The sequence below is a fragment of the Meleagris gallopavo genome, chromosome 3, assembly GCF_000146605.3.
Source record: "Meleagris gallopavo isolate NT-WF06-2002-E0010 breed Aviagen turkey brand Nicholas breeding stock chromosome 3, Turkey_5.1, whole genome shotgun sequence".
NCBI classification, from domain to species: domain Eukaryota; kingdom Metazoa; phylum Chordata; class Aves; order Galliformes; family Phasianidae; genus Meleagris; species Meleagris gallopavo.
This window is the reverse complement of record NC_015013.2, coordinates 19,143,219-19,170,098: the sequence shown is the minus strand read 5'-3', so window position 1 is coordinate 19,170,098 and position 26,880 is coordinate 19,143,219. Positions and strand designations below refer to the sequence as shown.

General features: G+C 40.4%; 1 protein-coding gene across 3 annotated transcripts in view; it reads right to left on the bottom strand.

The window, feature by feature from the left end:
- Window positions 1–530: 530 nt before the first annotated feature.
- Window positions 531–26,880, bottom strand: part of MBOAT1 (membrane bound O-acyltransferase domain containing 1) — a 59,649-nt gene continuing 33,299 nt past the window's right edge. For all 3 annotated transcript variants that reach the window (XM_010708475.3, XM_019613803.2, XM_031552773.1), the window contains 9 exons: window positions 23,522–23,577; window positions 20,403–20,457; window positions 17,507–17,690; window positions 15,990–16,182; window positions 10,845–10,948; window positions 7,862–7,926; window positions 5,225–5,357; window positions 4,153–4,304; window positions 531–2,275 (listed from right to left, as the gene is read on the bottom strand). In XM_010708475.3, coding sequence (XP_010706777.1) covers window positions 2,143–2,275; window positions 4,153–4,304; window positions 5,225–5,357; window positions 7,862–7,926; window positions 10,845–10,948; window positions 15,990–16,182; window positions 17,507–17,690; window positions 20,403–20,457; window positions 23,522–23,577 — 1,075 coding nt within the window. In that variant the 3' untranslated portion in view covers window positions 531–2,142. The remainder of the gene's footprint in view (window positions 2,276–4,152; window positions 4,305–5,224; window positions 5,358–7,861; window positions 7,927–10,844; window positions 10,949–15,989; window positions 16,183–17,506; window positions 17,691–20,402; window positions 20,458–23,521; window positions 23,578–26,880) is intronic.

Here is a 26,880-nt window from a genome sequence, read left to right as displayed (position 1 = left end):
TCCTGGCTTTGAGACTAATTCAACTTGCTAGTTTCCTTACAATGCGATGTTTTGGGAAAAAAACATTTCAAATTTATTTCACGTAATAATATAAACTCCCATGAATGGTGTTTATTCAAGCCCAGAGCTACTGTTTTCAGGCAGAACTGCAGACTGAGAATACAACGAGATGAAAGGATATGAGTTTGCTCCCTAGCATTGTAGAAGCTGAAACCTACAACAGAAGTGGATGGCATTAGAGTTAAGAAACTTCCACTCACATGAAACACTGCAGAAGGTGGCCCACTGACAAGGCCTGGCCTCTCATACAATGCCACTCAGAGAGGTACTACAAGGACAAATGAGGACCAGCCAAGTTAGGGACAGGTTCTGCTTCCACAGAAATACATGGGGGGTTTCTTGTCGCCGTTTCAATAGGAGCATGACCTAAAACACATCTGCCTATTCAATCCAGCAGACATGCAGAGTTCAAAAGGTGCAGACTCATTCACCCATTTTCACATTTGACTTCCATTGATAATGCCAGGCAGTGACACAAAGCAGTTTGTTTATTCAGAACAATCTTTTAATGCCATCTCGCCTTCCAAATAAATTAGCGAATAAAATATCTAAATCATGAGGTGATCACAGGACAAAATCTCCCCACCAGAGAAAAGAAAATCAAACACTTTTTAACCTTGTTCTGGTTTCATTGATTTGTTTCCTCCCAAAACATTAGGACTCTGTAAAATTTCAATTTGCATGAATATGAGAGTGCAATAAACAGCAGATTCTTCTCTCAATCATGTTGGTTACATGATCAGAAAGTACCAATACTTTAACAAGGGAATTGCTGCTACAAAATCCTGAGAAAAATATTCCTGGAAAAGTTTAGTTTGCTTCTTTCTTTGTTAGTTTATGCTTGCTTTTGACGTGTCCTGTCAGTCTGTTTTTCCTGGGTAAGCAGATAAAAACAAACAAAAATAATAAGAAGTCTTTGCAGCTAGTTATCCCAAAGCACAACAAACCCTTACAAATGAAACCTCATGTCTCTGTGAGATAGGGACTTCACAAGCACTGAAAGGCTCAGTCACTCTCCGAGACCACACAAGGACTTGGTTGTGACTCTTGTGATACTCATAACCCATCAAATAACAAAACCTTTATTTTGTACTGAACTAGTTATGATTCCTAAGATAATCACTGTTTAGATCTTGCTTTAGTGTTGTCATGCTGGAAAGTAACCCCTCCACAAGATAGGAGGTTTTTGAGCAGAACAGTCTGATCCATTATAAACCCTTTTTAGATTTAACTCATAACCGAGAGCTCCAGAACTCAAAACTTGCATTGCTTCTCAGTTATTTTTGTACTGAAATGGACGTGCTTCATCACTGTGAAACTGCAAAGTAATGTTGATGTAGCAATGAGTACCAGCTGCATCATTAGAGAAGCCCAGCTCTGCAGGATGCGTCCCTTCTTTTGCTAGTCTTTTCTTTTGATTTGATTTTAGACATTGGTCTAGGCAGATGACAGTGTTTCCAGACACCTATTCCCAACAGACTTGTCATGCCCTCATGCTACCAGGTGCCACTTGGAGGAATGTGAAATACCCTTGCCACTAAGATCAAGCTTCATCCCTCACACTGGGGTTTGCCCTGCCCAGAAAGCAGGCAGAAGGCAGCACCAGCACACTCAGCTCCTCCTTTCTGTAGTTTTTTCCTCATGCCATCTCTTTACTCGGCCAGTATATAAGAAGCCCTCCTGTCAGCCATTCCCAGCACCAGACTATCGGGCAGCAGATTAAACTCTGTGATTGCTGCTTCCTGTCCCTTTAATCACCAGATTCCTGATTAATAATTTGTATATTTCTGTAAAAGGGCAAAAATGCCTGTGTGAAAAAGTTTAAATATATAAAAACATTTCATAAAAATACTTAATAAAAAATCAAAATGCCCCATGAGCCTGTAAACATAGCCTGTAAATCTCTGTTAACTGGAGTCATTTGAAAAGCAGTCTTTCAGGCTCTCTTCTGCCCTGTCCAGTAAGATTTTAAGATAACCTATATAAATGCCACTTGTACTTCAACACCCGTCACTCCCGTCTTCTTCTTTGTTTCCATTATGACAGATTGTTTCCCAGTGTTGGCAATTTCCTTTGGAGATATCATTTGTCTTTGCTCTTAACAGAGTTCTGGTTGGTCTGATTTTGAGGCCTTCTTACAGAGTGGGTTTGAGGTCTGATTGGTAATAAAAGCAAAACCAAGATGCTCAGAATGTGCATGTGAAAGTACATAGACCTGAGAATAAAAACAGAAAGAGAATATTATATGTTTGTTGGTAGTAACATAAACTGAGTGACCTCATTAAGCCCAGGTGGAAGCCCAGGTAGAAGCCCATGTAGAATTTAGTGCTACTGGATGAATGCAGAATTCATGAACGTGACCTAGTAAGCACCAAAATAAAATCCTGAGTCTCACTCAGTCTATGCATCAATGAAAGTGTTGCCATAGATATTAATGAGGCAAGGAATCAATCAGCTAACTCCAGAATCCAAAGTCTGAGAGCTCAGATATGCCCGCATAATTCAACCCTACATTCATTCTGTCTCTCTTTCAATGTTAGAATATGCAGGGCTATGTTCTGAAAATAAATCCTTCATGGACATCAAATTGTACCAGTTAAAAATTAAATAATCAACTGAATGGAAAAGGAAAAAATATATATATATTTCAAATGCTGAGATCTGAAATAAACCAAAACATTCACTTTTTACCTGAGGAAGGTAAGATATTGGCAACTACAGGAGGGTCTTGTTTTTGAAGGCAACTACTCAGAGACACCTTTCTTTGATATCTCAGTAAATATAAAATATTTTTATTTCAAATAACTTCATATGCACAAGATTGAACAGAAACCAAAACTACTCAGTTTAACCACATGAGGCTGTGGCTGCTTGGAGAGGTACCATTTTGGGAGCAGTTCGGTTCAACTCTTAACAATGGAAATGCATTTTTGTATGGTCTCATGCTTTTTGCTGTAGTTATTAATATCCTCACAAGGTGCCTACTATCACTGCTGGGTATGCAAAGCCCCAAAAATTCATGTCCTAGTCCAATGGCCTAAAATTACCTTGATTCTGCATTTAAGTGTTAATTACTTTAAAATTCACTGGGGCAAAAAAAAAAAAAAAAGTACTAAAGTGATGATCCAGCTGAGGACAAGGGTGGAAAATAATTTTCTTCATTCAAAACCTGGGTATCCAGTACCTTTTTTGGATACTGGCATAGTAGTACTAAATTAGTTACATATATTTGTTTCTGTTGTTTTAAGGCTAGCAATGTAATTTCACATTAATATTCACTACATGGAATGACTTTTTGTAGACAAAGGGAACAAACTTTATGCATATGGAAAATTTATAAATGAGTTCAGTATTTTAGTCTTTTTTCTCCATTTTTGTTCTGATTGCTCTCTACTACTTTTGTCCTGAAAGAAGAAAATGTAGACATTAATATGGTGTATGGAAAAGTGTTTTAGCAAAACTAGCAAAGATTTTGAGTCATTTTTATATTCTAACTGTTCGTTGAAATCAAATTTTTTTATGAAAAAGGAATAGAAAAGATCAAAATCTAAAACCTTTCAAACAGACTTACTGACAGCCGCTACCTTGACTATCAGTTTTGTTTTTATGCTAGAGGAATGAATCCTCTTTCTTCTTAACAAAAACTGTAATTCTGACATTTCACTGTAGAATCAAAGAGAAGTAAAGCTATACAGCTATATAGTCTCATTTTTTAAAGAAGTAATGCTCTGTCAGGCACCCCCTCCTTATCTCCGCTGATCAGTCTCCTCTTCTGCTCCACGCAGTTGGCAGTTGGAAACCTGTTCTCATCTCACCGAGCCCTTCCTACTGCCAACTCACATTATTCTTAGCCTCTCCAGCCTTGGCCACTGCTAAAGGTGGTTGAGACCTGATTGCTTTGAAAAAGGAAGCTGATTATGTGAAAAGTCAGATGAAGTGAGAACACAGAAATCTGACTGAGAAGTAAGCAAGAAGAGCTCTGCCTTGACCTTCATAGCTTTTTAAGTTAGAAGAGTGCAGAAATCACCTCTTCCATTATCAGATATCCTTCCCATGCTGGTTTGGAGTGCTGTAGTCAGGAAGAGAACTTACTTGTAAAACTTAATTGTGGGCTCAACAGCCAGCATCACAAAGGGTGCAACAGTATAGCACACTGCGAGCTGTGTGACAACCCAGGTGGCAACGTCATAGGTCATCTTGAGAGGCACTGATGAGAGGAAGTAATGTCTGCAATTGTTTCTTATCTGAAAGTCCAGGAGAAATAAACAGAAAATAGCAAAAATGTATTTCTTAGGCAAAGTCACAAAAACATACTGTAGTGTATGCATTGCACTCTCCACTGAATGTTAGCATGGAAAGCACTGAGAGTAGAAAAGCAGGCAGAATTGCATTGACTGGCATATTAAGATCCTGCAGTCAATCTGTGGTAAACAAAAGAGTTGCCCATTTTCTTCACTCAGCAAGGTGCTCTAGCCATAGGGGCTAATACTGATTGCTCGTTTAATGCAGCTTTCAAACTGACCTGATTATCTATCCATAGTCAAACTCCATGTCAATAGTGGTGCTTCCCAGCCCCACCCAAGTGGCTGGTTCAGCCTGAGGGGTCACCAGTGATAAATGCATTATCAGTGACTCACAAAATCTGTGTGGCCTTTGGTGACTCTACTCAGGGTAAGGTCCATAAACAGAGCCCAGCTTACCGCATCAACATGATAACACTCCAAATGGCTAATAGCCAAACAGGCTGATGCTCAGCTCATCACAGTGTCTTCTGAAAGACTGCGCTTAGAGCTGATTATAAGTCAGCACACACACAGGACATAAACGAGCAGAAGTACGGACTCAAGCTTAACCAATGCCAAGCTATTTTGATTGCATTCATCTAGGCAGCAGCACTACCAAACTTCTAACTGTACACTCATGCAATGCTTTCTCTGACAGCCAGGGGCAGCATCGTAGCACACACAAAATTAGTGCTGACTAACTGCTGGGATACTTGGTAATTAGCATTAACAAAGTTGCACTGAACATCAACCCCTGCAAAGGCAGGACAGAGAGCTCACAGCAGGGACAAGCTGCTTGAACGTGCCAGGGTGGTCCCTGCAGTTGATAGTTGGAGAGCATCTACTGAGGGCCTTGGAAGAGAACAACAAAAGGTACATACTGCTCTCGCTGCGAGTGTGATAAGGATTCCAGTGAGAAACGTAAAATAATATCCAGGATAGATACCATGCCACAGGGCTGACAGGACAAATGTTAAAGCCGTAGGATACCAAGGAGCTCTGTCATAACAAACACTGTGAAGAAGAAAACAAAACAAGTGGCTGAATCCAGCAGAAGAATGGAAACTGTACTTCAAATCCTTCTCAGTTGTTAACATCTCGCTGTTTTCTCACATGTCTCATCTTGTCTCAGTTACAGACCAAGACATGAGCCGTTCTCTCTTCATTTATTTGGAAGGTTAGCTAGAAAGAGTTAGCATGCAATTTATGCAATGAGTATCCAAAAAGCACCTTTAAAAATACTTCCAGCACTCATAGCAATAAATAATTAAAATGGAAGAGAGCAGGCAAGATTTTTCATTCACCATTACACCTCTATACTGGAATTACACACTTCTCTACAAAAATCTGATGGTTAATCAAGAACAAGTAGAAGGACAAACAGACATCATTAGCCCACCCTTCCCTGGCAAACGAAAGTTTTTTTAGGCATTGTCATCTGAGAGATGCTAGGAACAACAGGGACTGCTTTTGGCTATCGTAAAGCAGGGGATTCCTGCTAACTTTAGCAGCCCAAAATCTTACTTCAAAGATGCAAGTGAATGATACCAGTTGAAGGATACACTAGCAAGTCTGTGTATCTACCTGAGTTTTAAATGAAATGTTGTGTTTCAAAGAAAATAGTCAAAATAATGCATTTCCTACCACATCATTTGAATTATGAAAAATTGTAGATAGTAAAATTAAGTTAGTAGATAGTAAAATAACATCTAACAACAAAAATAGTAATGATAACCACAACATATCTTTGCCATCATTTTAGGCACTACATTAACTGACTATACTCCGAGCTTTAATCATGCCAAAAAGTGTAATAAGCAACAGGAGATAGATCTAGCTACAAAATCTAGGCTTATGCTAGTATTTACATGAGCAACAGACAGGGTTTAAAATAAGAAACTTCTTCTCCATATCCTAAACAGAGGCTCAGTAGCAAGCATCTTGTGATAACTCCAAGTTGGACTACACTCTGAAGATTTGGACTTCTCTCCATGTTCTAATTGAACTGGATCCCAATGACCCAAAGAAGCTTGATTCTGATAGTAACATGCATGGGAAACATAATATAGTATAGCAAGAATAATGAAGGCAAAGGGCAGCCTAAAAGATGCCGGCAAAATGCTTTTACTTTTTGCTTTAGAAGATCTGAACTGTTCATTTGTGGCTCATATATAAAAAGTGAACATTTTACATTTGCAGGAATAAAACTGTATAGAATCACAGAATCCTTAGAATTGGAAAGAACCTCTGAAGGCTGTCTGGTCTAAGTTCCCTGCAATGAACACGGACACCACAGCTAGACCAGGTTGCCCAGGGCCTCCAGCCTCACCTTGAAAGTCTCCAGGAATGGGGCATCAATCACAACATTATGTAACCTGTTCCAGTGCCTCATCACCTTCACTGTAAAAGACTTTTTCCTTATAACCTTAATCTGATTTCCTAACTTAAATCTACCCTCCTTGAGCTTGTGAGAACCTAATGAGGTTCAACAAGGCCAAGTACAAGGTGCTGCACTTGGGCAGGGGCAATCCCAGGTATTTATACAAACTGGGAGAAGAACCTCTTGAGAGCAGCCCTGCAGAGAAGGACTTGGGGGTCCTGGTGGACGAGAAGCTGGACATGAGCCAGCAGTGTGCGCTTGCAGCCTGGAAGGCCAACTGAGTTCTGGGCTCATTAAAAAAGGGGTGGCCAGCAGGGAGAGGGAGGTGATCGTCTCCCTCTACTCGGCTCTTGTGAGGCCCCACCTGCAGTGCTGTGTCCAGGCCTGGGGCCCCCAGTAAAGGAAGGATGTGGAGCTCTTGGAATGGGTCCAGAGGAGGGCACTAAGATGATCAGAGGCCTGGAGCACCTCTCCTATGAGGAAAGGTTGAGGGGATTGTTTAGCTTGGAGAAGGGAAGGCTTCGGGGAAACCTCATTGTGGCCTTCCAATGTTTGAAAGGAGCGTATAAACAGGAGGGGGAATGACTGTTCACATGGGTGGATAGTGATAGGACAAGGGGGAATGGTTCTAAACTAAGGGGAGGTTTAGGTTAGATATTAGGAGGAGGTTTTTCACTCAGAGGGTGGTGAGGCACTGGAACAGGTTGCCCAAGGAGGTTGTGGATGCCCCATCCCTGGAGGCATTCAAGGCCAGGCTGGATGTGGCTCTGGGCAGCCTGGTCTGGTGGTTGGTGACCCTGCACATAGCAGGGGGTTGGAACTGTGGTCAACTGTGGTTGGAATCATTGTGGTCCTCTTTTCAACCCAGGCCCTTCTATGATTCCCGTTGTTCCATCACCACAAACCCTGCTCCAGACTCTGTCTCCTTCTTTCCTGTGGTTCCTGTTTAGATTCTGAAAGGCCACTATGAGGTCACCTCACAGCTTTCTTTTATAGCACCAAACACCACTACATTCCACTAACTGTTACAGGCAGAGGGAACAAAGAAAGAACAAAAGACTATACATGTATGGAGATTCACTGTCAGTTTTTTTCAGGACGTGTAAACCCAAGCAAATTACTCTTCCACTACACTTACCGTTTTAGCCAGGCAGCTGTCTGAATATTCCAGTTTTCAATGTACATTTTAAAACTTGTTGCAGTCTAAGAAAGAAGTTCACGTGAAATGTTAGTATTGAAACCTGTAAAATAATACTTGCATTTTAGATTAGAGAAATGATAGACATGAAAAATATTCCTTTTAGTAGCTGATTATCATGAGGATTGTGCAACAGTCCATCATTACAATAATATATTTTGGGATGGAATTAACTAGGTTGATTGCTGCTAGCAGTTGGCATTTGCTTTGTTCTGTAAATTTAAATATGTTTGATTATTTTTCAAATGATGGGAAATGTGAAGAGCTTTCTCCTTTTTAAAGTTTGGCCTTCCCTACAGTTCATAAGCAGCTTCATTTCTGGAAGAGAGATTTTGCTACCCATTACGCAGTGTGGAATTCCCTAGACTGTCATTAAAACAAAGTGTTATGAAAACTAAAATAAATGCATTATTATTTGAAGAAGGAGGAAAATTGGAAAAACGTGGACAGAGTAATGACAAGACTAAATTTAGAACCTAGCTTTCAATCTACTATCCAGCTTGAGAAACTGGAGTGGACTCCAGGATCCTGGGGGAACTATTTGTACCTCCCCACAGCATCAGTTCCCCTAATCTGAGGGAACTGCTGGATCCTGTCCAGCATCAGCTCCTCTAACCCTAGCCAATCCCCATCTCTGGTAGTTCCCTGACCCCACTCCCCCTTGCTCCATGCTTTATGACAGCAACCTCCCAGGGTCTCCTCATCAAGTAGGGATAAATAACTAGTCTCCAGTGATTCAGTAAAACCACATCATTTTGTCTTATCAGGTGAAGTCAAAGGAACACTAAAAAGAAGGACTAAAGACAAAGGTTTCTGAGGGGAAATATTCAGATATATTTGTGCTTTCACACAAGAATCCTGAAGATTGGCACTTCACACTCTGATAATAAAGTTAGAAATGATTAGCAATTCCCAATGCAGTACTGCCACATTTTAATTGCATTACTGCACCAAAAGAAGCCAAGAAAAGTGTAATTTCTCATCCAACTAATACTGACACTGTCTTTTGTCTGCCTTTTAGTTCCCTTCACACTAGCAAGAAAGAAAAGGATCACTGGCTGCCAGAATATGTATGCTGCCAAGGTTTTCTTCAAATTCCCCACAACACGTTTAAGCACTTGTCACATTTTAATGCCCTCACAACTCCTGTTACATGCTTGTCTTTAACTGACTACTACAAATCAGCTCAGTCACATTTACCACTTAAGTTCCCAATCCTCATATAGTTTTACACAAAAACTTAGTGATTCCTGCTTAAAATGTACTGTGCAGTCACACTTAAACTATAACTCCCAGAACTGCCATTGGCGTACAAAGAAACGCTTACGTGAAGTGACACTGTCTGTAGCCTCTCTTCTCATTACATATCCAAACCAACTGAGGATGTTTTATTTCCTGCTGACTCAGATGCCCTCTCAAATAAAACCGGGAAATTTGCAAAGACACAGTAGATCATCACACCTGGCAGGGCTTCTGAGGCTAGCGTGACTCCTCTGCTTTACAATCCTGGAGATAATTTCTCCACTCCAAGCCCTGTTATTTGCGTAAAGGAAAAAACTTCTACAGCTCCTGTGGACCTGCATCGTTGAGCAGGTAGAGAAAAGTTCCTGTTTACTTTGCTAACTTAAATGAAGAGCATTGCTTGCACTTCACTGTCCTCCTTTCAACATGAATTGCCCTAGCCCATCCAGCTGGGAATTGTCTCCTGCCCCCAAGCCAAATTAGATATTGATTCAAGATCTCAGAGTGGTACTTAGGGTGCTGTCAACATTGAGGAGCATAAAGCATTTATGGGATGCGTATTCTGCACCACTCAATGAGAGAAGTGTACAGAGGATGACAGTAAAAAAAAATAAAATAAAAAAAAATGAAGAAAGAAAGAAACAGATAAATGATTTTGAGAAAGAGAGAATGTACAAAGATAGTTCCAGCTTTGGCATCTTTCAACATTTTTCAACTAAGAATTACAAGAGCTGCTTTATTTTTGAGAAGAGCTATTACAGCACATTTGCTTAGTCACAGGTCACTCAGCCATAAAGCAAATTGTTTTAATCTGCTTTTCCTTTTAAAAGCATAACTACAGAGTTACAGAGAGAAGTTCCTCCCATTTCTAAAGAAAAGCAGCTTTTAGAAAAAAACAGTTTCAGACGTGAACATTTTCACATCCCCCTGGCATTCAGAGAATATTCTTTAGAGTAAATAAATAATGATGCTGGCCACTTCCTTATCAAAGGAAAAATGTAAGTTTTTTACAAAAGACTAATAGACATTAAAAGCATGCTGCAGTAACAAGAAAAACATGCGATATATGTTTGAGAAAACACATGGTTTGCTGGATAGAGCTCCAGATCGGCTGCCATCTAAGCTCAGCATGGCCTCGACAGTTTCCATACAGGTTTCCCTGTATCTGTTACAGCTCCCACCCCTGCTTGTCCCTATTTAGAAGAGGCACTCCAGCCACGTGCAGGAACCCAGCTCTTCCATGTGTTTGTGCATTTTCTGCTGATGACAGCCTCTCTCTCAGTACCACCACTCATCTCAACTGGGTTATGAAAGGGGACGACTGCTTGAAGTAGATGGATGGAATACACTGCAGATGGTGAAGAATCATAGCTCCAAGCAATTTATTGACCCACTGAACTCAGCCACAATCTACAGTAATTGACTGCTCATTTATTAAACATCTGATTAATCATTTATTAGCCCTCTATAAACTATTTACAATTGCAACCTGGATATAGAGCATTACAAAGGCTGCGTGACAGATGCTATTTATCTGCCCAACAGATAAAATACAAAACCTCTCCAAATTAAAGATAGGCAGCCTGGTGGCATGGATTTACTTTCACTCCAACAAACAATCTCCCCACTATCATACTTATTTATCTGTAGTCATGCCAATGTGGCTACTCATTTAACTCACCTCAATGTTCCAGATATTTAAGTTGGACAACAGGTCCCAACGAAAAGCACCTCTTTCATCAACTCCACTGAATCCATACCCAGCTGCATTGTTGACTGCATCTGCTGCAATACAAAAGCAAAACGGGTCAAATCAGACTGCTGGAGAAGTGTTTTCTTGCAGCTGCATATGGCACTAAACATTCAAGCCATCTTTGTAGGACTTGGTATCTTCTCTTTCAAAAACAAGTTTGTCTTGGCAGAGGGATGACCTGGACAAGGAGATTGAGTACACCCTCAGTAAACTGACACTAAGTCAGAAGGAACTGTCAATCTGCCGGAGGGTAGGAAGGCCCTTCTCAGGGGTCTGGACAGGTTGGATAGTTGGACTGAGGCCAGTGGGATGAGGTTCAGCAAGGCCAAATGTCAGATCCTATACTTCAGCTACAACAACCCCAGGCAATGCTACAGGCTTGGGGCAGAGTGGCTGGAAGTGGTGTAGAAGAAATTGTGTTGGTCAAAGCTTGGCTGAACGTTAACCATTAGCATGCCAAGGTGGCCAAGAAAGCTGATGGCATCCTGGTTTGTATCAGTAATATTGTTGCCAGCAGGAGCAGGGAGGCGATCATCCCGCTGTACTCAACGCTGGTGAGACTGCACCTTGAGTACTGCTCAGTTTGGAGCCTCTCGTTCCAAAAATAACATTGAGGCTCTAGAGCATGTCCAGAGAAGGGCAACGAAGCTGGTGAGGGGACTGGAATACAAGTCTTATAAGAAGTGACTGACAGAACTGGAATTTAGTCTGGAAGAGACTCAAGGGAGACCTTATTGTCCTACAGCTGCCTGAAAGGAGGTTACTGTGGCGAGCTGGGAGTTGACCTCTTCCCCCATGTAACTAGTGAAAGGACTAGAGGAAATGCTCTCAAGTAGCACAAGGGGAGGTTCAGGTAGGATATCAGGAAAAATTTCTTCTCAGAAAGAGTGGTCAGGCACTGGAAAGGGCTGTTCAGGGAGGTGATTGAGTCACTGTCCCTGGAGGTGTTCAAGATGCTCAAGACATGGTTAGTAAGAAAATACTGTTGATAGGTAGATGAATGGACAAGATGATCTTGGAGGTCTTTTCCAACCTTAGTGATTCTATGATTTCTTCTTCCTTGTCCTATCACTATTTATCCATGTAAAAAGTTGTTTTCCCTTCTGCTTATAAGCCTTATTTAAGTACTGGAAGGCCGCTATGAGGTCTCCCCAGAGTGTTTTCTTTTCCAAGCTAAACAATTCCAAACACTGAGCCATTGACAACAGCCCTCTGGCTGCAACCATCCAAACAAATACTTTTCCCTTGAATAGACAAGCCTTCAAATCCATATTTCTCCTCTTAAGAGATAAAGATGTGGTGTGGGACCATGTCAGAGACCTTGCGCAACTCAGGCAGACAAAATCAGTTGCCATTCCTTTGTCCACCAATGCTGTCACTTTATCGCAGAAGGCCACCAGATTGGTCAGGCACTATCTACCGTTGGTGAAGCTGTGCTGGCTGTCTCATGTCACCTCTTCATCTTGCATGTGGCTTAACATAGCTTCCAGAAGGATCTGTTACATGATTTTTCCAGGTACAGACGAGAGGAGGTTCATCAACCTGTAGTTTCCTGGGTTTCCTTTCTCACTTTCTAAAAAATGGGAGTGATGTTTCCTTTTTTCCAGTTACTAGGGACTTCACTTGACAGACAAAAATTTTCAAATATGATGGAGAATGGCTTGGCTACTGCATCAGCCAGTCCCTGCAGGACCCTAGGAAGAATGTCATCTGGCCCCACAGGCTTGTAGACATTCAGCCTCATGAGGGAGTGACTTGCTCTTCTCTTACAGTGGGAGGGATTTTGCTCCCATGATCCCCACATAGAGGTTCAGGAATATGAGAGGTGTGGGAAACTTGAATCCCAGTGAAGACTGAAGGAAAGAGCTTGTGAATTACCTCAATCTCTTCCATTTCTGTTGAAGCCAGTTTTCCCTTCTTATATGTGAGAGGGGGTACGCTCTCCTTTGACTGTCTCTTCTGACCAAGGTAGAATCATAGAATTATAGAATTCTTAGAGTTGGAAGGGACCTTTGAAGGTCATCTAGTCCAAATCCCCTGCAGTGAACAGGGACACCACAACTAGACCAGGCTGCCCAGGGCCTTATCCATCCTCACCTTGAAAGTCTCCAGGGACAGGGTATCAACCACAACATATGTAATCTGTTCCAGTGCCTCACCACCCTCACTATATAAGATTTTTTCCTTATATCTAACCTAAATTTACCCTCTTAAGGTACCTGTAGAATTCCTTGCTATTTTACACATCCCTTACCAAGTTTAGTTCCACTTGCACCCTGAGTTAATATTTTCCCTAAAAAAATGTCTGGAAGTCCCAGCACTTCCCAGAACTCAGAAAAACTGTACTGTCTACAAGACGTGTTCACCATTTCAGTGAGAGTTACAACATGGTTTTTTAATTAGGAATTTTATTCTCACTTAGGCAAACTCATTGCTTAGTGTCTCATTAAAGTACCTGACCATCTCTACAAATGAAATATTGAGTAACTTAAATCACAGAATTAACAACTATAAGTCTAAATAAAAGCTTGGATAACAGTACGGCTTTCATTTATTGCACTTCTTGCTGTTGTAGTTAAGCACAGTTCAGCTCCACAGGCTGAAGTTCTTGTAGTTTCCCAAGGCACCGGGTAACTATTTGCCCTTGCCTGGGAGCCATTTGATCACTGGAACTCAAATCCTGCTTGTAACATACCCCTACCAGAAACCTATTATCAATTTAACAAAAAAATAGGAGGTGTTCATTATCGTGTAGATGCAGCCACCACTGGGGATATAGGAAGAAAAAGGAAAGCAAAAATACAGTTAAGGCTTTTCCTTTTAGATCAATTACAGAATATAAGCTTGCAATAAGTCAAGCTTAAAAAGGTCAGTGTTTATTTCTGGAGAGTGAAAACTGATTTTGCCATGTAAGTGCCAGGAACACAGGCACAACTTCTTGGAGAAGCTCCAAAGTGAAAAACCAGGGAGAGAACTTAATTAAAAACAACAATGGAAATAAATAAGTAAATAGAAAAATAAATAAGCAACATTGTCTAACTGGACACTTTCCATTGACTTTCCAATTTACTAAAAAGGCTAGATTTTATTGTTGGAAAGAAAGTCTTCCAACTTTTATATCTTTCCCTGTTTAAAAAAACAAACACAAAACAAGCTTGTTGGAAATTATATTTACTGTATGGCCTGCCAGCATCTTGCTATGAGACCAGTGAAAAGACTTATAGGATTCCACCTGCTAATAGACTGTCACTGCCAGAGGAGGTTTGTTCCTCCTCGCTCGATGGGTAGTAGGGACACTTAATGCTTTTTTGCCAAATGCAAGAAATCAGAAATCCAGGGGCACAGCCACACCACAGATATCCAAGACTCTTGTTTCACGTGCTAACATCCTATAGAAAAGCATGGTTTAAGCAAAGAAGTATCTTAGCTGTCCAGCCTTCCAGTTACTTGTGAAAACCCAATCTCCATGAAGTTCAACAGAGGTTTCCCTGCTGATTTCAACAGCTCTAGTATATTGGTTTTGCTCCACACAAACCCTTGGAGGTAGGCACTCAATTCCAAATTGCTTTCAACAGCGGCTCTGAGTCAAGTTTGTAGCTACATTCACATGATTATTGCTAGCACAGGGAGAAACTGAATTTTCTATCTTGCATCTGACTTTTCATCAATCTGGAGGAACTCATCATTGCAGTTCTCACACAATAGTATAACTGTCCCCTTCTAAAAGTAGGAAGTGCTTATCAGCAGTTTCAGCAAGCACTTTCAGAATGCCTTATGCCATGCCACAGAAAGCTAAACAGTGAAAGGATAAAATGTCTGCTGTTTTGTTGCCTGAATTTGTAATGTGAATAACAGAGACCTCACCCATCAGCATGCAATGCATGCTTTTCCCAAAACCCCTCCACTGCAAGATGTTTCTGCAGCCTCTAAGGCTCACCCATGTCCTAACTCAGTTAATCTCTTTGATAATGACCTGATAGTTAAATATGACGTTGGAAAACTTTTAGGTGACAATTTAATATTGAGTACCTCTAAAAAAGAGTTGTTCAGCAAACAATTCTTTATCTCATAGCATTTCCTGCCCCAGAGATGCTAATCTTCAGTGTTTTTTTCTGGATCTGTCAATTTTATTTTCAGCATCACAGTGAATTTCCCTAGTTCTTTCCATGCTATCTCAATGATATTCTCAGATTCAACTACGTGTGTCTCTGCAGAATCTACCTATACACAAAGTCTTGCAATATCAGCAAAAATTTCAGTCTCACAATTTTCAGCCTAGACAAGAAGGATTCGTATTTTCATACACAGACAGGAAAGGTGACTTCTAAAAGGAAGAAGATAAAATAGAAAAAGATTATTTTGAGCACCGAGCTAGCTGGATTCTAATACTGAAGCCAAAGCGATTTGCATCTCTCAATAATGAACTCTCTTCTTTTCATTTTCCTTGCAGAAGCTCTTGGGTCCTTCCTGTTGCCTTCATCATTCTCCACCTGCCCCATGGTTCTTTGTTCCTTTCTCAACTGCTCAAGGTTAGCACCACACAGTGCCCTGCAGGCAAAGCCTATCTGCAGTTCCCCCCAGGAACCACAGCTTTCTAATACAGATGCACAGGCAGAAGTCCCATAACAAAAGAGAGGTCTGTTTACATTGTAACATATCTGTAAGCCTGAGCATGACTAATTTTAGCCTCCTGACCCCATGACATAAGTGTCAAAATCGAGGTTTAAAGAGGCAATCTTTTCTTTTTTTTCCTATGAATATGTGTAAAAATTTCTTTAGTGCAATTACAAAACTTTAAGAGAAAATTGTTATATTGACTTTACTGGTGAGAAGCTGAAAAATAGAATAGTTTCCAGAGGCAGAGAATGTCAGACAAATTGGAAGAGATTTTATGCACATCTCCTCACTTTAGTTGGAACCATTGCCAGCAGGAACGTGTGTACATCTCCTGTGTGAACTACAGGTCTACAGAACATTTCATTTCATTGCTTTCTCACCGTATCAGACCTTTTCACCCTCCTTCCCACTTATGAAATGATTTGTTACAAAAATAAGTGATATAGCCAAACTTACCTAACGTCCATGCAAAGTAATACTTTGGTTTTGCAGACTGTGTCACAACATATAGGTAACCAAGCCTTGTTAAGAAGGGTGTTTTATCAAGAAATTCATTATCAATAATATATGCCATAGGAAAGTTCTTGGTAAGTGTCAAGAATAAAACAAGAGATATCAGTGTGATACACAACTTGTACATCACCGCTCCCTAAAAAATAAAGGACAGTGAAATGTTAATTAGAAGCATTTGCTTGAGGGAAGAAAAAAGCAGTGCTCATGACAAATAAAGGCAGTGCTCATGACATACAAAAATAACATTATTCGAGAACCAATAAAATTAGCAGTGACAACAATGACAATAATTAATTTAGAAGATGTGACCAAAAAAAGACACAGTCCAAGCTTATGTCTGACACGATTTACTGAACTAACTAGAGACAGGTACAGACAAGTGAAAATTGGCTGTGAACTTCATCGGAGGCATCAGTCAGTGGAGGTTTTAAAATGAGGAAAGAAACTAACAATAAAAGAAACCAAAATAAAAAGGAAAAAGCTTTACTATATGCACTGTCATGTTTTGGAATGAAAGACTGGATTCCTCCTAGAAGCCAAAAGCATTAGTATTCAGTACAATGGCAGGCCTTACTGTCCAGCTGCCATCCAGATGTCTTGCTAAAATCACTTGTCAAAAAAGCATACATCTCGTACAGCAGCATACTTTCCCATGACACAGGGTATCTGCTACACCATGCTGCTTTCTATTACTACTCTTTAGCTTTTTATATACTAAAATAATTGCATCATTTCAGTAGTTAGAAGCTCAACTTCATTTAGGCGTCAAGAGCAAACACTGCTTGATATGGGCACAATAAAAAAGGTAAATGAGGCATTTGGGTGCCATGTAAAAACTGAGTAAAAATAATGCACTTTGGAAAATATAAAAATTTCCCACTGTGCATTAATAAATTAATGTGTATTTATTTTAAAATGGTTACAATGCGAATTTTAATAATCTCTGCAAACTTGAAGGTAACACAGTGAGGGCCTTATTCTGATATCAGTAAGACTAGTGCAAATCTGAAGTAACATTACTGTAGTCTTGCAAAACATCTGGACGTACTACAGTTTCTAATTAGCCATGACTTCTTTACTCCTAACATATCCTGCATTACAAGCAGGATTTGACTTCACCTTCTGATACGTGTGCTGTTTTCCTCATCTGTCTGGAGCTGAACTGCAATTCACAGCTATTAGAACCTGCGGAGAATTCCCACTGCTGCACAAAGGACACCCACTGACCAATGACCCGTTCTGCAAGCCAAATATATTTGGGGAATTCAATGGAAGATACAGCCCCTTCACCCCTGACCCTACGATGAAAACATCAGATGCTTTACAGGAAAAAAAAAAACAAAAACACATTGTAACATTTACTGGAAAGTTAACTCAAAAATGTTTTTTTCCTCTTTGTTTTTAATTATGAGAATCCTCTCTTCTCCCTTGCAATCAATCTTTGTCATTTTAAAACTTACAGTTGGAGAAGGATCAGGAAGTCTGTCATAACCCTTCTGCTTCCAGTTCACTTCTAATAGTTTCATGTGCACATGCCTCCCTTCAATGAAAGCTATATAATCCTTGTAATTGCTGCAAGGTCCAGCTATGATGCTCATAAAATTGAGGAGATAGCTTAAATACTCCAGTAAAGAAGGTCTTGTCCTGTAAAAATCATCCACGCACAAAAAAGAAAGCAAGATTAAAACATAGCAAATGTTTAAATGAACATTTTGAGTTGTACTGTCCACCTCAGCCCTCTTCTACGACTCTCCAATAGCTGAAAGCTAATTTTATCTTAAAAAAAAAAAGTGTTTTGTTTTGTTTTGTTTTGTTTTTTAAAGATGAAGCACAGCTTTTCTTATATTCCAGCGCTGTCTGGCAGACGGTAGTTAGAACAAGGGTAATGAGTATTGTGGAAATGCACAAACCCTCAGGTGAACAAATGCTACCAATCTGAAAAGCTACAGTTTTATTATGAGAAACCTTTAGCTTAAGTATTCACTCTAACACACTGACTTGTATGCTCTGATCAGGCCAGCAGCAACAACAGTGAGAAGCTGGTGCTGTTCCAGACATGTGCCCAGTAAGTCATGGGTCAGTAAGGGATAGAAGACCACCAGCTAAGTAATGTCAGTCCCACCAAGCTGTGCAACGCAACACTTTGTGTTGTTATGCAAACTATAGGGCAGGGAGCTTTTAAGAAACAACAGACAGGAGCTCTCCACCACCCTTCTGAAAGCAGCTGCCTGCACAGTCTGACCCTCCAAAAAACGGGAAGCATGATGTGAGACATACAGGAACAGAATGAAGAGGCTCTCTGTCCTTCTGTGCAAATAAAGGAAGTAATTGCTTGTATTGCAACACAAACAGGAAAAGGAAGTAGAGTGAAAACATTTAAATCAAAAGACATCTGAAGAAAAAAAGTCAGAGAAGGTTCATCTTGTTTGCTATTTCCATTTTGCAGGGTATAACTCGTAAGTTCCTTTGGAGGTTTTAGCATTAGATGTAAAACGAAAAAGATTCACTGTCATTGCAACAGATCAGTGGGATTGAAAAGAAAGATGTGCAGGCCTCTAGTGCAGTTTCTAAAGTATTGAGCTACCTTTATTTATGTGGCAGAAAACATGAAGCCTTAAATTCTGTACTGAGATACACAGTGTTCTCCATTAATGTGCTAATAGCTCCCACATTAAAAGAGAATCCAGAGCACAGTATTTCAGGACTCTCCTGTCCAAGATACAGATGAGCATGCATAAGCAAAAACCTACTTAAAATTCTTTCTGATTTAAACATAAATTTCTAGCAGAAAAACTAAGCAACAGTTAAGCATTTGCTCTTGCGTACTTTTATTCTGAAGTGGAATTAGTTTGAATAAACAGTTAGCTTAGCCAGGATTTTCTGCATTCATTCTGTGGGTTATTGTAGATGCTAGTGTCTGAATGATACATTCCCTGCTGAAATAATTTCACAGAAAGATGCAGAGAACTATTTGGGCTAAGGCTCATCTTTTCTGTTACGCAAAATAAGAACACTGATTCGGGTTTCTGAGAGTAAAGATAAAAATAAGATTAAAAATAAAGTCATTAGTTTCAGCTTAGGTTGAGCACGGAGGTGGGTGGGGAGACATGAGCAATGCGTAAAGGAATGTACAGAGGATGAGTGAGAAACAAGAACAGACCAAAAACAGAGGGAAGACAAAAGGCTGTATTACCAAAGGGGATTTAAAACTCCTCAATTATGGTTTCTCTGCCACTGACACTTGAGTTATTGACATCCTCGCCTACATTATGAGCTCCTCTACTGTACAAGGAAAAAAAAAAAGCCTGTTTGGTGAGAATTTGACTGGAATTAATCATACGGTCACAAGGACCCAGTGCAGCTGAAGAATATGCTGTGAGCTTTAAAAATAGGCAAAAAGCTATGGGCCACAGCAAAAGTTATATAAATCTCCCTACAAGATACTTGCTTCTCAAGAAAGTACTCTCTTAGCTTTAGAAATTCATAGGCAGATTTTTTGAGAGCTCTATTTTCTGTCATAGAAATAATTTCCTTGGCCCTCAACATATACTTCAAGGTGAAAAGGTGAAAAGTAATAGCATATAATGATGCTAATTTTCCCCCCCAAAAAAAATAATAATAATTCACTGTATCCTGCATCTGTGTTAAGGGACGAGACAGAAAAAAAAGCTGTTTGAGCACATGATCAACATGCTGTCTCCCTGTAAAAAATGAGAAGGCAAGTCCCATAACTTGAAGGACTAGGAGCATTAATGCTGTGGAGGGAGACAGGAGAAAATAAAATTTCAGTGCCTGAGAATTATGGGGAAGGAAAGCAGTACTTAGAGTGTCAGAGTTAAGTCAAAATGGATTTTTAGTATGTAGTTTGCCAACAGAGGAGGAGTATTCTGTTGTTGAAAAATAGTGTATCAGAGATAAAACGAAGATAACAGGCAAAAAGCCTACACAATACAACCTTAGTTTGAATGTTAAGGGTTTGAATCAACAAAAGCCACTTCTGTTGTACTTGGAGGATACATTTAAGTCAGTGAGATGATGCCAAGTACTCAAGTGCTTTAGAGACAAGCACAGGGTGATAAAGGTTCAAGTTCTAGGCTGAAGAAATGAGGAATACAGCAGAGAAGCTGTGTTCATATTAGGAGGGTAGCAACAGTACTATTACAAAAACAAAATTCCTCAAGCAAATAGAAAAAGCACGAAGCTCTTTGTCTTTTTATGGACTAGGAAGAAGAAGGTAACATTTTCATGGCTGGACCACCAACTACTATTGACACTGAAAAAAAAAAAGAAAAAACCCAAATCCTAAATTTCTTCGGATGAAATTAACACACATCAAAGCAGGAGTTGAATTCTTACTTCACAGCAAGTCGATTCTGCTCAGCAGTAAGTTCCTCAGCTTGTCGCCCTATTCCTAGGAAGAAAAGTCACATTAGATCTTTCTGAAAGCCATCTCCAAAGCCTTATGTTTGTATCTCATGGGCAGGAAGTTCCTAAAGCCAGAAGCTTCAAGATTTCTTTGTCACGAGCAGTTGTAATATATAGCTCAATTCCCAACTTTTAGGTCAAGTATATTCATATTCCCTTTATCCTGTTCCTTATCTCATGCCCCCTTTTTCACCCTAGATACACTTCCAGGATTGCAGTCACAGTATTTCCACACAGACAATGCAACTCGCAATGCCACCAACTGGCAACAACCCCCAGCAGCCTCTGCTAACGGTCCTGTGCGGGAAAAACCTCTGTTCCCAGAAGCTGCCTGCTCATTTAGGCTCCAGCCTCCTGCTGTCTCCTTGGTGAGAAATGGAGCATTTCACAGCAGGAGGATCAGGCAGTGGAAGAGAAACGGGCTCTCAAGAAACAGAAGCTTCATGAGTGTGAACTAGCAGCCTGGCTGCCTGCTGCTGGAGCAAGCTGAAACTCACAGATTGGTAACAACCTGGAATTGTATAAGGCCCAGACTGGAAGAGTGAACTACCATTGAGTTCATTAGAGCTTTGGGGCCAGAGGCAGAGAACAGACTCAGGTCCCAAGAAACCTATAGGAAAATCTTGTATAATGGCCAGCATGTAAACAGATGTTGCTTACAGCAGCAAGTATCTTAATAACCTTCACTCTGAAGCCTTAGCTGTGCTTACTGTGAGAAATCCTGCCAGCTTCAGCAGAACTCACCATGGGATGAGTCACAGCACTTGATGCTGAGCATACACACATACATCATCACTAAATCAGGGGCTTTGTATCACTTATCATTACAGTCCTCAGTGTACTGGCCATAATTATTGATGTGCACATTTAAGACCGATTACCTAAAAAGACTGCTGATAAGATGCTCAGATCCCTTCTTTCTTCGCTACTTCATTTCCTCAATACTGAGAGGGTGTAAACTCCAGGGAAACAATTAAGTGCTTAGTTACTTCAGGAGCTGGTTATTTTGTCCATTTCCATTTAAGGGCAGCTGCATCAAATTTTTACAAATTTAGATTTGTCTGAACTGCAAGCTGTCTCCATTTGAGCAACCATTCCATGTGTGGTCATTTAATGAGCCTTTTCCATTATCATTAAGCTGTAGGAATTTTGCTTTAAGATGCTCCCATCCCTTTCTGCTATCTCTTTCCTTCTCCATTTTAATTTACCTTTAGTATTCTAGTAGATACAGGCTGCACATCACTGTGGTATGCAGCGATATCTGAGCTGACTGGTTCAAATAACAGGAGAAGAGAAGCCCTGGCAACATGAAAGTTAACAACAAAGTCAATTAGCCCATGCAGACCTTCAAGCTGTGCTTGCTATAACCAGCTAGAAGTAATAGATTGTATTAGCTTTACACAGCAAAGTTTTGGGGGCTGTGAGGTTGGCCCCTTGAGCAGAGCCCAGCGCTACCCCATGTCAGATCAAAGCCAGCTTCAGCTGCAAGATCAGACTTTGGACCAGAGCTGCAACCTTCAGAGAGGAGCCTGTGGTGGAACAGGAGGAACTGGGAGAGCTGCCACCTGTGGGGACCTGTGCTGCAGCAGTGCACTCCTGAAGGGTTGGCCCTGTGGTACAGAGCCATGTTGGAGCAGTGCTTGGAGAGCTGCAGCCTGTGAGAAGCCTGTGAAAGAGCAGTTTGAGAAGGATGGCATCCTGTGGGAGGGACCTCACATGGAGCAGGGGCAGAGAGCAGCCATGAAGGAGTAGCAGATACGAAGCATTATGAACTGACCGCAGCCCCTGTTCCCTGTTCCCTTCCACTGCTTGGGGACAGGAAATACAAGAAAGTGAATGGAAGGAAAATGTTTTTATTTGCTTTTAGTTTTACTGCCCTAATCTGTTAGTAGTAGGCAAAAAATTAGTCTCCTATTCTGCTCTGCTTGCAATGGTACCCGATGAGTGATCTCCTCATCCTTATTTCAACCTGGAGCCCTTCCTCATTGGATTTTCTCCCTCTCTTCCTCTAAGAACAGGGAGTGAGGGAGCAGTGTGGTGGATTTCAGTTGCCTATCAGGGTGAAATCACGGCACAGACAGACCCATTCAACATAAACTTGGCTTGCAAATGCCAGATCCTGCAGTCTGTAGAGGCCACCACCTAAATCTAGATCACAGCAGTTCTAGAGCTTAGGCAACCGTAGCTTATAAAACAGTGGGCCTCAGGAATTGGAAGTTCATAGTGCAACATCAACAGATGTAAGCAATAATAGTATTGATGACAATTAGCATTTCTAGTCTTTGCTATCACAGCACAGAGTAAGAATGAAAACAACACTATTTTACTTGCAACTCTGCTTTTCCCACAGAAAAATCAATTGAATTCCACCTCCCACAACTCATTAAATATGTCACAGAATGGCTCAGATTGGGGATCTTAAAGATCATCTAATTCAAATCCTCCTGCCATGAGCAGGGTTGCCAACCACTGGATCAGGCTGCCTGGGGCTCCATTCAATCTAGCCTTGAATGCCTCCAGAGATGGGAAATCCATAACCTCTCTGGGCAACCTGTTGCAGCACCTCACCACTCTCTGAATAAAAAATTTCTTCCTAGCATCTAACTTAAATCTCTTTAAAGCCATTTTCCCTATTGATATCATTTATGCTGTCAGTACTATTGACAGCATAAGCTTTCTACATTGATTTTTAATGGACGAAGCTAAAGATCAAATACAGCTCTTGATTTGTGAGAATCAAGAATTACTTCAGAAAGCTTAACAGAGATGCATTATAGCGTTTAAACAGTAAAAGCAGATACAAAATAAAATCCAAACTTAATGCCAAAGAAGCAGAGATTACACAAGGAAAAATGGTTGTCTTCATTACTGATAGGACAGTTTGATTCTAGAGAGCTGATTAAAACTTAACATCTCTTGTTTTTCTCTACAAAGCATTTTTTCTTCTTCACTTGGGGCATCTCACTGAACTACATTCATCTTCTCCGTTATTCAGCCACAGAATGTACTGGGAATAAAAATGTTGTCTTCATGGGAAGAAATTCCCTTACCATCATGTAGTTGGCATGCAAGCGTTGTGATCTTCTGTGTAATTATCATCAGTGGACTGTAACAAAGACAGACACAGCAGTTACACATCTTGTAATACAAATTATTCTCAACTTTCTTACTGAATGTCTTTATCCCTTTAAAAGGCATAACTGTATTAGCAACAAGTGGAAAACATCCAATTAAAATTGAAGGAGCAACTCAGGCATAAGACAATTGCCTGAGTTCAAAACAATCCCACAGTAACTTGCACTGGAATTTTTAATTGCTAAGCACACACAAAGCCTTATTTTATGCCTCCCCACCCCACAGCAGTGCAAATTGTAATTCAGAAGTCATGCCATTAAGGACTAGCAGATTCTGCAGTCCAGTGTGCTTCCTTCCACGCAAAGACCAAATTCAAGCCCCATAGGATGCAACAGCAGAATACAGCAGTATTGCTGTAACATAACGCTGCCTTTCCTTGCTGTTAACTCTCCAATCATCTGTTTCCTCACTGTCTGAAACAAATGCCCACTCTGCGGATACACATACTTATTTCCATATGTGAATAGTCCAATTGATAAAGTGCAAATACCAGAATAGCTCAGAATAGTCAGCATGACACAACGTCCCTCCTGCTTCTTGGCTTTGTGACTGCTGTGTGGACAGCCTGCTCATCCAACTGGGAGTGTTTGGCACGTGGGATCTGGAGACTCCCAAATACATGAGCTAGGTGAACCTAAGCCAGGTTTATAGACTGCAGTGACAACAGCTTTAGGGCCAACCAAACAAGCAATATACAAACAGCCATTACATTCTATAGCACTGCTTATATTTCCAATATCTGGCTTTACAGAGATTCTTAGTACTGTGGGCTGCCACAGCTGACAGGGGAAAAAAAAAGGCAAAATACAGCTTTGTGATAGAAAGAAGAGGAACAAACTGTGAGAAAAATCAATCACCCTCACAAGGAGAGGCTCCATAACCGCTACCCATGTACTGCTTTTAAGTGCTGCAGAGCCCTAAACACCAAACCCACCATTAAACACCTGTAATCTGGAAGAGTCCATGCCAGGAAAAGGGATTGAAGAGAATGTGCTGCACTTGTCTCCCTATATTATTTTGCCACTGCAGATACCAGCACGGGGTGCCTGAGTTCTAGACCTACATAATTGTAACAGCCACTGGGTGATGAGGACACAATTACTTTTAAAGTATTATTTACAATGATTACATGTAACATCAGTTCCACTCCAGAAATTTGATTTGTCTGAGCACTAATATAATGGATTATTCCTTAACTTGGTCATAAATTAACAGCATAAACCATATGAAGGTTTTACCTTGAACATTAATGATGTCTTCAAAACAAGTTAGAAGAGGAAAGAGGAAACCTTCTATTTACAGAGTTTGACTGGTATGGAGAACTTTTTAAAGGCAAATAGATGACCACTAAAAATTTATTTTAAACACTGTGACAAATTTTCTGGGATCCAACGAAAGAAAAAAATGTTGAAGGTCTTTTTTTTTTTTTAGCTCAAGCACTGTATTTACCTCATCCACTTCCCAAGATAAGGAAAAAAAGAGTTACATTCCATGATACCTCTGTCTAAAATAACAGTCAAATATTAATATCCTGCATGGTTTTGTAAGAGATTCTGAACCATCCTTACCCTAAACCAACCCACTAGTTACAGTCAAATGTAAACCCAAAGGCACCCAAAGGCTAGATAAACTGTATACAATCTCATCATCCTCATCATCCCACTGTGATAAATCAAACTGATTTTCAAGATAATTAATATGCTGAGCACAGTAAAAAAAGACTACTGGAAAAAGATATTTTTTCATTCAAAGTGGTCTCTTTTTTTTATATACTAAATGTACTTGATCTGTTTCAAGAGTCTACACATAATTCTGTGTAGGTAGGGTAATTTGCATTTTCTAACTAAAACCAGGAGAACATGTATTATCAGCCAATTTTTAATCAGAAACTATTTTTATGGTTTCAGCAGTATCCTCTAGAAATATCAGTAAAAACACTTGCACATGAAATCCAGAACAAGCTTTTATATATAGAAATCTGGAATACAACTGTAACACAAGTGTCTCTGCAGCATTAATTCCTGGGTCATCTAGACCACAGCTAAAGAATAGACAAATCTACTAACGACTTTTCTTCATTGTTCAGGCAGCTCCAATAATGTGAAAAAGTCATTCTAAGTTTTATTCCAATTAATCTTCCAATTTTACGAAAAGTTCATTACAACTGTTTTCGCCAGTATTTTATACAATGTATTTCTCAGGTTTTCCCATTCAAATTCTAGCTTTGCTTTCAAAGATACATAAATCCCAACCCTTTAAGGATACAAAAAAAGCAAGCTTTTTAATCCTTAGGAGAGAAAGAGACTTTCGGTGAAGCAGCAGTCCTAGTGATATAAACACAGACTTTTATTTTGTCAGTACTTGACCTTTTAGCTCTATGGGTGAACACCAAGACTTGTTTAAAATTGCTTCAATTTGTAGTGTGTCTGTCTTACAGCAAGCACTTTATGCTGACGTTGAAGTGTGTAAATTTTAACCTTGGGCTCAGAGCCAAAATTCTACGCCTTTAAATGACTAAATTTAGATACTTGTCTTTGAAGATCAGGCCCCTCACTGTAAGCCTGAGAGATCCAAAATGCAAACAATTCTGATGCGCTGATTAACCAATGGAAGCGAGAGCACAGCCTGCATTAAAACTGTAAACACAGAGAAGACAGAGGTCATTTTTATCTATATTAGGAATTCATTGTCTCATTCACAGCTCATTGTACCCCAGTAGAACAAACGAGTCTCACGTGCATTTTCATCAGAGAAGACACATCGTCTCCCTCCCTCAAGCCTGAACTCCAGAGAAGACATCAAACACGACAATCCCAGCCCAGGGTTGGGAGGGAGACCCTCAGAATGGATCTGAAGCACATGTAGCTCTGCCTCCTGCCACTCTCATGTTACAGATCCACCCATCTATTCCACATCCTGCTCGGGAAGGTGGAAGCCTGCTGTTAGGAGAAATGGATTACACTCTCTAAATCTTTCACAAGATCAGCATCAAGTATCATCAGACGTTTCACACAATGAGTGAGCAAGGTTTCAGGTGAGCAGGGAGTATCTTCTTCCTCCTTCATCCGTCAATCATTCTCCCTCGGGGCCTGAGCCTTCACCACAAGAGAGGGCACGGCACAAGGCAATAGCAGTGCTGGGACTCTCCATCCTCCTAGCACCCTACTGAGATGTGGGGCCACCCCTTCTGCACAACCATAGCTTGTCCCACTCCTCCCTGCAACACACACATCGCTCACGCACACACTGAGCAAGTCTAAAACGGCTTTTGTTT